Source organism: Cygnus atratus, chromosome 17 (genome assembly GCF_013377495.2).
Source record: "Cygnus atratus isolate AKBS03 ecotype Queensland, Australia chromosome 17, CAtr_DNAZoo_HiC_assembly, whole genome shotgun sequence".
NCBI lineage: Eukaryota > Metazoa > Chordata > Aves > Anseriformes > Anatidae > Cygnus > Cygnus atratus.
The window spans coordinates 10,523,826-10,536,945 of record NC_066378.1 but is presented as its reverse complement, the minus strand read 5'-3'; the positions used below and the strand labels follow the sequence as shown (position 1 = coordinate 10,536,945).

The 13,120-nt window shown below is 39.5% G+C and overlaps 1 protein-coding gene across 3 annotated transcripts in view; it reads left to right on the top strand.

The window, feature by feature from the left end:
- The window catches only part of TMEM132C (transmembrane protein 132C), a 200,755-nt gene extending 189,581 nt beyond the window's left edge, over window positions 1-11,174 (top strand). For all 3 annotated transcript variants that reach the window (XM_035564993.2, XM_035564992.2, XM_035564994.2), the window contains one exon: window positions 8,075-11,174. In XM_035564993.2, the coding sequence (XP_035420886.1) occupies window positions 8,075-9,274 (1,200 nt within the window). In that variant the 3' untranslated portion in view covers window positions 9,275-11,174. The remainder of the gene's footprint in view (window positions 1-8,074) is intronic.
- Window positions 11,175-13,120: the final 1,946 nt, after the last annotated feature.

The window sequence follows — 13,120 nt, the reverse complement described above, 5'->3', positions numbered from 1 at the left end:
TCCATGCCAGAGAGCACAGAGCTCTGTGTATCACAACAATTTAATATTTTGAAGAGCTATAAAATAGAGGAAGAAGAAAGCCAAATACATTTCTTTTACCTCCTGGAGTCACAGCAGACTGCCAGGCTTCCCCGTCCTTTTATTTTTCAGGTGGATTTTGGGGAATTCATCATTCAGTTCATTAGGGTGTCACTATGCTGATCCTACTTAATTTAAGCCAGCAAATTTCCATCTCTGTAAAAGGAGGCTTTCAAGCAGTGTGTTTTAGGTCACAACCCATATGGAAAAAAGGACAACGGCAGATCGTGACAAACAGTTGTTTGGGAACAGATTAAAAACAAGGGTCAGTAGCAGCAGAACAAGCTGTATGTTCGTTGCTCTTTCAGTCAGTTGATTTGAAGAGTGGGACTGGGGACCAAGCAATTAACTCTGTCCACAGCTACTCCTCTCACAGAAACTGTATTTTATCTCACAGAGATAGGGAGAGATTTCCAGTCAAGTTTTATGGCCCATTTTCGTGATTATTGCTACCTAATTTTCTGGAACATAAAAATAATTTAGATTGTTTTATAACTTAGTGACAGGAAAATGTCCAAACTAGAAGGACATGCTGCCCATCTGTTCAATTTACTGCATCCTGTAAACATAAGAAACTTATGTAATTAACCCATCTATACCTTTTCTCCAGGGCTTACAAACCACTTCTGACATATTGTCTTCAGACAAAGATGGTAAAAATGAAAGCCAAAGCACGCTTAACCCAATTCTATTATGTAGACAGAACACCATTTCTCCTGCAGTATCTTTGGAAGAATCATGGTTCTGAGTGCAGATAAAAGAGCTTGTGAATCTGGAAAGGTTGCACAGATATATCATCAGCTACTCAGATTTGTATCTAATTTGTCCTGAGTATGCAAACATATTTATCAAAAATAGTTTATGACGTGTTAAGACACAACATTTCAGTAGTGCACAACATGACGTCTACTGCCTGAGCCTACAGAGAGCACTACTGGATTGTGCTTATTAAAGATACTGACTGTAAAGCAGGAGGCAAGAGAAAATCAATCACGTTTTTCTCAGTAAAAGTAGATCAAAATCTGTTAAAATCTGGAAAAATCGGGAACTAGACTCTGTTAGAAGGCAGTGGGAAAAAAAAAAAAAAAGTGATAATAATCCAAGATCTGGTATGCCCAAAGGAAATTTTGTTGCTTAGCAGGCATCCCAAATCAGTCAGTTTTCCTACTCTTTCCATGTATGGCATCTTCTGTCCCAGTTTCCTCCAAACATACACCAGTGTGCTCTTGTGGAATCCCACTTCAGTCACTGCCTCTCCTTCCAGCTGCTCCAGTTTGGAGCCTTCTATCCCCATTGCCTCTGCCTGCCCACCACCTCCTCTTCAACAGGAGAAAGAGAAGTGTCCTGCTGCTTTTTTTTTTTTTTTTTTTTTTTTTTTTGCATCACATGAAGTAAAAGACAGGAATAGTTTTCACTCTAGAAAATACACTGAAGGGAAGAGTCTTAGCACATGAGTGGCCTATAGAGTCACATACGACTTTTTCTTTCATTGGCAGTTTGAATGCAGGATATAACATTTAAGTCACTTGCCCTTAGAAGAATTAATGCAAATGCAGTAATGCTTGTGACTAAATTTAACGAGAAGTAATTAGTGAATTGGAGTATGCCAGCTGAGATCCTTAGTGAACTGGAATTTCAGAAGGCGAGTGCTGAGTGCTTTCTGAAAATCAAGCCCTTTTGAAAGAGGGTTTTTTCAGAGGTGCAGCCCAGAACTAAGCATATACTTGAATATTGAAAGGACTTCATTATTTATGTGTGTCAATTCTTCTCACAGAGGTTTATAAATGACCCAAATAACTCATGCAAACCTTACTGATGAAGCTGAAAAACAAAATAACAGTAAAGACGGCTGAAGGTTTAATTTTTCTCAGGAATTATTGTATGTCTCAATATTGTTATATGGAAAAAAAATAGTTCTTATTCAAATATTTTCCTTGGCTACGCTTTAACATCTTCAATAGCCAAACCTCAACATAGATTAGCAAATGTCCTTGGGTAATTGGTACTCTGGCAGGCACAATATTGTCCCTAGCAGATTTAGCAGTACGTCTGTGCAGTGCAATGGAAGGCATAAAGCATTTATACAGGTTGTGTTATTACAGATCCTTCAATATCATAGGAGTGAATTTAGTATTTTAGCTGTGACTTTCAGTGAACATAATGACTAGATTAGTTCCTTGATTATAATGACCGCACCATTTCTGCATAAGTAGGCCAAGGCAGCCAAAGCACGAGTCCTGAAAAGTTGGCAGTTTTTCCAAATACTTAGCAATCCAAAGAGGATAAGTCAAAGTTTTTTATTTTGGATGACTAAAGTTAGAAATCTCTATCTATGCTTTGGCAACTCATTACCTGAGGCCACCTTGAGTGATGCTGAGCCCATGCCTCCTTTTCTTGAAATCAGGGGGTCATCTTTGGTACTAAAAGTGGATCGATTATTTAGTTGCCTAAAAATAAACTCAGGTTAAACAACTTTTAAACATCAAAGCTGAAATATCTTCTGAAAATTTGGAAACTGTAGCTGTATGCAGTCTATTTTTAGTGTCCATCTGCTCAGGTAGAAAAGCTGTTCCATTTGGCTTGCAGACCTTTGGTAAAATAAACACGGCCATCTTAAAGCTTTCTTCCAAATGTAAATAAAAGAAAATCTTCAGTGTTTAGGTCTTTTCTGATCTGAAGGAGCTTCAAGGCCTCTTACATTTCAGCTGGCTCTGCAGAGGAAACTCACAGTCATATCATGGATTTTTCATCACTGTAGGGTATTGCATGTGGTCTAATGGACCGAAATGGGAGTGGATAAAATAAAATTAAAAGGAAAGCCTTTAATAAATAGCTGTGTATATTAATGTATGTCTCAGTGCTACTGGAAAATTCAAGACATTTTCTTAGGAAAAGAAAAGAACGATGTTAGCACTTGCTAAAGGCCAAGTTCTTTTCCTTCACATGTGTAGCTCCTGTTGACATCAGTGACAAGACCCAACCCTGTGAGGTCACCTGTAACCTCAGGGAGTGTCCTCTGAAATGTCAGCTGTCTTCTGACAGGAGGCGAGGATGCTCAGCACCACCTGAATGAGGACGACAAGCTGGAGTTACTTACAACTTCCTGCCCCTTGGATTGACACAATACTATCCTGGTTTAGCTTATGTCCTTCACACAAACAGGGAGTTCACTGACATCTCGCAGTTAAATAATGGATATTGAGAGTATTTTTATGGTATGGTTTCATTACCCCATTCTAGTAATATAATTACTCTTCAATTGGATTTCTATCTTCTTTCAACAGAGCAATGTAATGGCACATGAGTATGACAAAGGAAATAAGCAGCATGGGAAAGAGAAAGGATGTGTAGTTAGATAAGAATCTGAATTCTTCCCTTGCAAATACAAGCAAATTCCCACTGGAAAGGAATGTCACATTAGGAGATTGGACAAAAAGGAGAGAAAGAAATACACAGTAGGGGAATGCATTTTTTGAATTAAGATCTGAGTGTTGGCTGCCTTTCATTTCCACATCATAACAATCAAGTCCAATTTTTACTGCACAAGCCACAGGCTTAAAAATAAATGCACATGTAATTCTTTGATATTTCATGTGATAAAATAGCCTGGGAAACCCATTTCAGCATTCAAGTCCCCACATAAAACAATCAGAGCTGGCGTAATAGAGGCAGCTGAGAACAGTGTTCCTTTTCCTTTATTTTAGGGAGGAATGTTTTCTACAGAGCCATTCTGCTCTCCCTTTCTTTCCTTTGGTGTCCTGCCTCTCCCCAAGACTGCTGCAGCTGACCCCAGCAATTTAAGGCTTATTCACAACTACTTTTATTTGTGATTTGGTGAATAAAGACCATTAAAAGGGTTCTTAATTCTGGGCATGAAATGAAATGAAACATACTGATCAGTCCTCTCATGCATATTTCTAAGCAGTAGAATTCTCTCAAATGCAATCAGTCCTACACATTTTATTCACCCAATTTTTGCTTGAAGTATACAAGGTATCATGCCCTGGTATCAAGCTGATCCCAGCTTTTTTTGAGCAAGCATTGAAGGACACTCTGTAATCACAATCTTTCATAGTGAAAGGTTTCTAGTGATGCTGACTGTGATGCCACAGATGGGCTCAGTGGAACATAGTAAGATAAGCAGTCTTTCAAGTGTTTTATAAGGCTTTAGAGGGCAAAATAATCATTACTATGGCTCCCAGATTTTCATAGGCAACCTGTGCAAGTCCCGGCACTGCAGGACTCATTAGATTTCTGACTGATATGCTTTGTGCTGAGCTTCCAAACCAGCTCTGCTTCCCACATTCAGGTTGCCTTTTGGAATGTGAGCCTGGTTGTTTTTACTAGGTGGAACAGACACAGCCAGCAAACAGTGGTGTTTGTGGTCAGCTCGTACAGGGGAGTTTGAAGCATTCCAGATCAGGAAGAACAGAGCTCCTCAGGGATTGCTGGTTTCCATTAGTGTCGCGTTACTTACTTATCCTAGAAATTTCCCCCTAGTTTTATCCACCTAAATATAACGTGGATAATAAAAGATAACAATACTAATAGAAAGCAAAATGCAAGCTTATTCAAGAAGATCTTCGGACTGATAAACAGCAATGTAATTCAGGGCCAGAAAAGGTGGTGAAGGTGCAGTGGATCACGAAAAACTGGCAAACTTGCTTATATGGTCTGTAGCTATAAGTGGAATTGAGAAGGTAAACAGCAAAAGCACAAGGGTAAATGTAGAGAAAATGTATCCTGTTAAAAGGGTTTTTTTATGTGCTTAGGGAAATCATGGTATTTGGGAATCAACAGTGGTTCTGGAGAACAGTTTCTTCATCTCTTCCAGATTGGATTGTTCTGTCATTAATGTGATCTAATGTACAGTATCTGACTCATTTCATATCATCACAGTCACCATATAAATCAACCTGTTCTCTAAGAGACACTGACACTAATGTTTGGTTGTGGTTCATTTGTTCATAGAGTGCAACTGAGTATTCATGTGTGTGCATAAGTGAAAGAGAGAGGAAAAGCAGAGGAAAGAAAGGAGAGAGAATCCCTCAAACTATTTGTTTATGCTTAATAATTAATGAACACAAGCATTTGTCATTTCATTGTTGAGGGAATCAGACTGGGGGCAGCAGCTTAGCAGGTAAGAAGGCACCAATCCATCTTCATCTGCTGATGGTAATTGTAGGACCCTGTCAGAGATTCGGAGGGGATTTATTGATGCGGTACGTAGGATTTGCAGAAACAGCTCTTTGAAGGACACGGTACTAAATCATTTCTTTTTCTTTCTTTTTTTTTTTTTTCTTTTTAGCTTTTCAGAATTTATAATCATTTGGGAAATTTACTTCCTTCCCCTGTCTTCAGCTTGCCTTTAGCGATGTGAATGAGAGGAGCTATCTTTTGCCAAGTGGAATATTTGAGCTGATGCAATGTATTTTAGCAGGATTTGAGATTCTGTCCCTCTCCCTCCTTCCCCCCCCCCTTTTAATTAACATAGCATAAGCATGACAGTGTTGTCTTGTGTTGTGTTGTGCTGTGGTATGTTGTGTTGTGTTGGGAAGAAATTGGTTCTTCCTAACCAAAATTGGTCTCTTGGAAATAAAAATAACTCAGTGCTGGCTGAAAATAAAGGCTAGGCTATTGTACACCCATTATCTATAGTAAATCACATGTGTGTCTGCAAATCTCAGCTAACTGCCATTTCATTCTTCTCTACCTCTGCTTCATAAAACCAAGTGTGCAGGTTAATGGAGGAATGGAGGTGGACAAAATAAAAGTTGTTTTAAAGTTGATTGCAAATTTGTCAAATTATAGCAATTTGGACAAAATTTTCCATTCTGGCTACCTCTTAACCTGAAAGGTACCTGAAGACTGGCAAACCAGAAAGGAGTCAAGACAGGAAAACCAACCAGGGATGTTGATAACTTGAAGAGAACAGCAAAGAAGATTATATGGCTTCTTGTACATCTTCCTCCCCAGTGTGGACAGAGACTTCAGATCCCACAGAGCTGCTCTTCTACCACCAGTAGAACCAATAAAACCTACTTGCACAGCAAGGGCATAACCAAATGTGGGGCTCTGCAACACTAGGTATGCTATTTGGCTGTAAAGGAATACACAAAGGGTTTAGCAATGCGAATAATCCCTATTTAGAGACAGGATATGATGGAAGTCCACAGCTGAGCAGGGAGGAGGCACAGGCCTTATAGTTTCTGATACTAACCATATAAAACTCTTCATTCATTTCCTCATTCTGCTCTCCAAAAAAAAGGGTACAACTGATAGGCAATGCCAATCCTATTGTGATGTATAGTTGTAATGATGCTGATGTTTTTGACTTCCATAGGTTGATGAAAAATAAATGTATCTTAGTTACCTCTCTGATAGTACATGAGGCTGCCCTCTATCTCTAGGGAGAAGGAAAGCAATAGGGATTTGAATTACTAGGGGAGATGCATCTTTTTCTCTCTACACATATCCATAAGAAAAAAAAAATCCTTTATTTTCCCATGGATGGATCTGTTCTGCTGTAGATTTTTATGATGTAAATTTCAGCTGTGCCTTGTAGGTCTGTGCTTCAGTCTGTTCAGCCATTTCTCAGTTGTTTCTCTAATGGAAGATCAGCTGTTTTAACTTTCTTATGCATTTCACCCTTTCCAGTTCCTGAGCTACTCTGGCTCCATTTCAGCTCTTTGAATCACCAAGAACTTTGCCTTCTTCCCTGTTGTGCCACAACTTATTTTCCTTCTACCAGTCCCTCAGGAACTTGCTGATAGTACTTTGGAAATCAAATATTCAGTATAGTCCAGCCTTCTGCACAGCTAAATGCCCCTTGCTGTTTTCACTGAAAAGCTTTAAATTTAACTAGAAGAGTAGCGATTCCTTTTGTTTATAACCATAGCATAACAAATTGCAACCAATTGGAAACCATATTGGGTTGTAAATTTGTATTATGACTGGACGTTAACAGGGTGGCAATGTTTTTCCCCGATGGTGATTTTCAGCCCAGTTGTTCTGATGTACCCAAGTGTAAAGTTATTAGGGCCATCTGTGGTTTAAGTCTGGTAAAGAAAAGAACTTTTCTGTGTGAAGTTGCACTCCGGCAATCTGCCTGCATGTCTTCTAGCTAAACAGGCAAGACATAGAGCAAATGAAAAAATAAAGAAATCTCCTGCAAAGAAAGCTACTGAGACGTGGAGAAGTAAATATCTATATCATCTGGATGGGATTCAAATGGCAAAGAGCTGACCTCTAGCTTTGTATGTGCTTCTAATGATGATTTCTAACAGTGCTACCTGCAGAGAACAAAGATAGTCCAATTAAATCCAAGCCATTTGTGCTGTTATCATAGAGACCATACCAGAATCCCCATCCTCCTCTCCTTGAAACAGAAATGCAGTGGAGTTTTCAATTATTTCAAGGATAAAGTGTGTTTTATTTAAAACAAACCTTTCTCCTGCAAAATAGCAATTGTTCCATGAGTCTTTTTCTTTCAGGCGAATCTTTTGCTCTAATCATTTCCAAAATAGTCTGGTAGCTCTTTATCCTTGCTGATTTTTATGCATTGTTTAATTTGACAGCTCCCTGTGACACCTGAGCATGGGCAACATGAGGAAAATAAGTGTTCTGTCAAGTGCCTCTAGTAATTTTTCTGTTTTGTCTTTTCCAGGTTTTGTATGACTGGAATGGCTTGCTTTCTTTATAATCATGTAAATTGTAGCTTGCTAATGAATACTTTGGTATTGCGGAAATCTCATATCAATTATTTCATATGTTCTTTTGCAAAATACTTGCAGGAAGGGTAGCAGTGGAATGTTAGTGAAAAATGTGACCAATGTTCTGCCCCATCAGCTGAAGCTTGGTTTGCTTTAAATGCAGTCCAGAGACATTGTCTCCCATTTCCTCCAGCTGCTGTTCAGAGCTGAGCGATCAATCAGCTGCAGTGGCTTTAGCTGTTCTGTTTAAGATCCTGTCTTTAACCATACCCCTCTTCTTTCAGGAGGCTGTGGTAAGCACCTGGATTCAGTTCAGTGACAGCTCTGTTACTCCGCTGGACATTTATGACCCTAAGGACTTCTCTCTTTCTGCCGTGTCATTAGATGAAGCTGTTGTCTCAATCCACCAGAACGCTGCCTTGAAATGGCCAGTTGTAGCAGCGGAAGGTGAAGGTCAGGGCACATTAATCAAGGTGGACATGATGATTTCTGAAGCCTGCCAAAAGTCCAAGAGGAAAAGTATCCTGGCTGTGGGAAACGGCAACGTCAAAGTCAAGTTCGGCCAGAATGATGCAGACTCTGATCCAGGTGGAGATTATGATGCTGATGAGATTGAAAACCATGCTAGCGACCGGCGACACAAAGTGTCAGATCAGGAGCGGTACGGCCAGGATGGACGATATTATGGTAGCTCTTCAGCAGAGCGAGAGGAAAGCGCCATCAGGAAAGTCAGCACCACTGCAAAATCTGTAATAAAAAATAAAGTGATGAAAAACAACAGGCTGGATGGTGGCAAACTCTCAGATGATAGCCAGCTGCAGAACATCCCCATAGACTTCACCAACTTCCCTGCTCAAATAGACCTCCCAAAAGGCAGTGCAGGCATGGAGGAAAATGATCTGGTGCAGACACCCAGAGGCCTTAGCGATTTGGAGATCGGGATGTATGCTCTGCTAGGTGTCTTCTGCCTGGCAATTCTAGTCTTCCTAATAAACTGTGCAACATTTGCACTTAAGTACCGTCACAAGCAGGTTCTGGTGGAAGGACAGGCCACCATGACCCATTCCCATGACTGGGTCTGGCTGGGAAATGAAGCAGAACTGCTGGAGAACACAGCAGATGCATCACCTCAGCAGGATGAGCACACAACCATTATTGACCGAGGGACGGGTTGCGAGGAGAGCAACCAGCTCCTCAACGGCAGTGCTCAGAAGAACATTCAGAGCCAGGTTCACAGGCGTGCTGACTCAGGGGGCAAGCTTGTAAAGGACCAGAAATCCGAACCTTTACATTCGCCAACATCTAAACGGAAGCGGGTAAAATTCACAACATTCACTACCATCCCACCCGACGATGGTTGTCCTACTGTCAATTCAATCCTAAGTAGCAATGATGATGACATTAAATGGGTGTGCCAGGATATGGACCTGGGGGACTCCAAAGAGATAAGAAATTACATGGAGAAGTTCAAAGACAAAGTGTAGCTCCTCGCTGTTTTTTAGGAGGTTTAACCACACCTTGATGCCTTCAGTTCTACAATATATATTGGGAGAGAAGAGGGAAAGGGGAAGGAGTCACCAGGAGAAATGATGAGGCAGTTTTTGTAATCAGGGAAAGAAATTTGCCAAACTGTCCACAGTTAGTTTTTTTTCAATTAGGTGTTTCACTTTGTTTTGTTTTTCCAACAGTTATTCTGCTATTCATGGATTTAAGAAGTGGAGTATAAATAGCAGAAAGGAACAAGGAAATGGTATGATCAATGTAATGAACTGGACAAGGTGAGGTTGTGAAAATGTATTTTATGGGTCATAGAAACAATAATGATACTAATGTTTCAAAGTACCAAAACTATTCAGGAAAAAAAAAAAGAAAAAGAGAGAGAGAGAGAAAGAGAATATAAGACCATGAAAAGAATAAGCAAGAGACAAACAATGACTTGTTTATATTACTAATAGAACATCCCAATTTTGGACATATGACCTGTAAGGAGACTTTTTAGACTGATATTCAGGCTGGTTCTTTCTATTCCTTCATTTGAAGTGAAGATGTGTCTTTGGTATTGAATATGAAGGAGAAAGAAATTACCAGGTAGTTTTAGTTTTACTTATCTGATTGTCTTATAAGTTGAAACAGAATAATTTTCCCTTTCGTAATATTCTTCTAAATATTTTAAAAACAGGAAAAAATTCAACCCAGTAAGTTCACAGTGGACCAAAAATATTTTATTTCTAAGTTAGCTATAAGTAATCTGCTGTCATTTAAAGAATTCAGAGGATAAATACTGACTAATAATCTCTATGTGGTGTCTCTTCTGAAAGCAAAAGCCTCAGTTGTTTCACCCTAGCTAAAAATATGTTCTGTTTGGAAGGAGTGTTCATTTTACTTTCAGGTTTGGATTGTTTGTTTCATTGTTTGTTTTAAATCTCCACAACCAAAGTTCCCATGTTTCACCAAGGGAAGAAGGTGCTTGTTTATGTTAGTATGTTGAAATAATAACCGATGGGAGTGCTCCCTGGTGCATTTTAAGTGTACCTGGAATGGACACCATGCAGGTCAAATATGTACAGTCTGGATATTTTTTTTTCCGAGTCCATGAATTCATGATTTCATTCTATAATCTCTGTTTATTCCAATGTCACCAGCTCTCACCAAACTCTGAAGCTAGAGGAATGGACTTTAGGACACTGATTGTCCTCAGACTTGCATTTCCTTGTACTGGGAGAGCTGGCCTCAGGACAGACTGTTGGGAGGGGGGAAAATATTACTGAAGGAAGATCAAGAAATAACTGCAATTTTTATTTTATTTTATGTTATTTTATTGACATTAGACCAGCTAAGACGGAAAATTTTAGACTAGATTGTACAGCTGTTGTTTTGTATTAAAAAAAAAAAAAATCATAATACAAAACCAGTAATGAATCTAAAGCAAATACAAAATAGAGCCATACATTCATTGTGTAAACTGGCAGAACTCCATTGACTCAGTGCCAGTTTAGACCAACGGAAGATGCAGATCAAAATCTATACAATGAGGAAACCACTGACAAACCAAAACCTTCTGTAACTCGAAGGAAGATGGTATATCCAACTATCCAACCTTTAGGAAAGCAGTATTATTTCTTGACTGTTAGCCAGAAGCACTTGCATAGTCCTGTCTTTATTCATGGATTTTTTTTTTAATTACTAAACTCAGTAGTTTGTTGGTTTTTTGTTGTTGTTGTTTGTTTGTTGTTTTTTTCTTGGACAAAATCAAGCCTGCCACACAGTAACATAGATGGACGTTTTAACAAGATAAGCCTAGTATGCATTGTAGACTGAAAGAATGTAATATTTATTTATACATGTTATACAAATTGTAATTAAAATGCTTTACATGGCTTGACAAATTAACCTCTCTTTTCTGAGGGGAGGGGGCTGTTTCTGTCATTTCTGTGTTGGAGTACTGCAACCACTGCCTAACAGCTGAAACAAAATTTAAGGCACTTTCTGAAGAGAAGAGAAGAGAATAGAGATGTATAAAAGTTCTTCACCGCTCTGACCCTTCCTTTGTGAACCTCTTCCCCTTCCCACCCAACATGTGGTGATGATGATGGATGGTGGGAGAAGACAGAAGTCAGGCACAGTTCATGGCAGTGTCACTATTAATCTTGCTCAACTTCATGCTTACCATCAGCACGAGCAACTCCAGGACTCTAGCTTCTGATGTGTGCAACTTTCATGCAGCCCAGTCATAATTAATTATGTTGCTTCTCTGATTGATACAGTAGGTTCAGATGAAAGCAAGTTTTACTGAATCACAAGTGACATCTACAAAGCACCCCATATCCCAGTGGACCCCTACTACTTCATAAGCTAAACACAGCGATGCATCAGCCACACCTCAGGGATCAGTATATCTTCCTGGGAAAATGCAAGGGCCTCTCTGGTGAAAAAGACATTTACAGTGCAGAGCTGCGAAATACAACAGGAGAGGAACAAGAAAGATATATGGAACAAAAATAATACACCATGGTAGTACAGACACACACAGCGCAATTGTTCAAAATGCATCTTTAAGAAGGCTGTTACTGTGCTGAGCAGCCCTTGTTACAGCACACATGAAGGATGGCATCTCCAATAACTGAGCACTCCTGAGCACTTTCTGGGATACAGATACAGCACTGGTGGGGAGGAAGGGAATTGGTTGCTAATTCTTTATTTCTAGCCCATACACTCTTTTACACTCAGCTTTTGGCAGCTGAGGCTTTATAGGATCAGAAGAGGAAAAGGATATCTCTATCCAACATAACAAACAATTGGCTACTGAGAAAAAAACCTTATGAGGTGGATTTATCTTTCTCTGCATGTTAGTGATGACGTGCACATTTGTTTGCTTGTTTTATCTTGTTATCTCACTGTATTGGCTAGGAAAAGTGTTTCACAGTGAATGAATACATTATTCCTAATTCACCTCCTCTCCAAAACCTCAAGCATTTTTTTCAAGAAATAGAAACACATCTTCATTGAAGTTAAGAGGAGGGGAAAATCAGTTTCCCATGGGAAACTATTTTACAATTCCTTTTCAAAACAGTGATGTAAATTTTTGTTGAAAGACTCATTCCTGTATTAATGCAGCTCAGATTGGATTCAACACTCTCAAAGAGGAACAGAGCTCTTCTGTTATGAGTAGGAAAGTTATAGCTTATTTATTACTTCAGCTTTTGTTAAGATAATCACCATTGTTTCCTTCTTGTTTATTGACTGTGTGTATAGCTTTCTGTTTGCTGTTCATATTTAGACTTAGGCAGTTTGTTTGAAATAACTCCCCATCAGAAAAAAATATATTTAATATAGAGCTATGGTCATTGTGTCATTGACCAACACACAAATGATGCCTCGTTGGGAGCTGAATTTCACTGATGAGTAGCCATGTGTCAATTCTGAGTGACAGTATTCTGTCATGATACATTAGAAAATGTAGTCTCCACAGAGTCCCTCTGCAGCAGGTGGTTTCAGGGCTTGCACACACAGAGCCCACCGAGTGCAGCCTGTAACACCGCGTTGGACGTTGGCCATTCACAAACACATCCGGCACTTTACATACACTGTATATTGCCGTGGGTACTTGTTGCAGTTCTGACTTACTCTTTATCTTGTCTGTGCCATAATAATCACTTTGTAAACAGTGACAATCACATGCAACTGCCCACGTGAGCACATGCAAGGCCAAGAGGAGAGGCTTAAGCAGGAGTTTTTTTGGGCTGCTGGACTCGAGGCAGGCAGTGCAGCCATTTTCCCAAAGCAGACTGAAACGGAAACAACATTACTGAAGAACTTGAAATGTTTTTCTC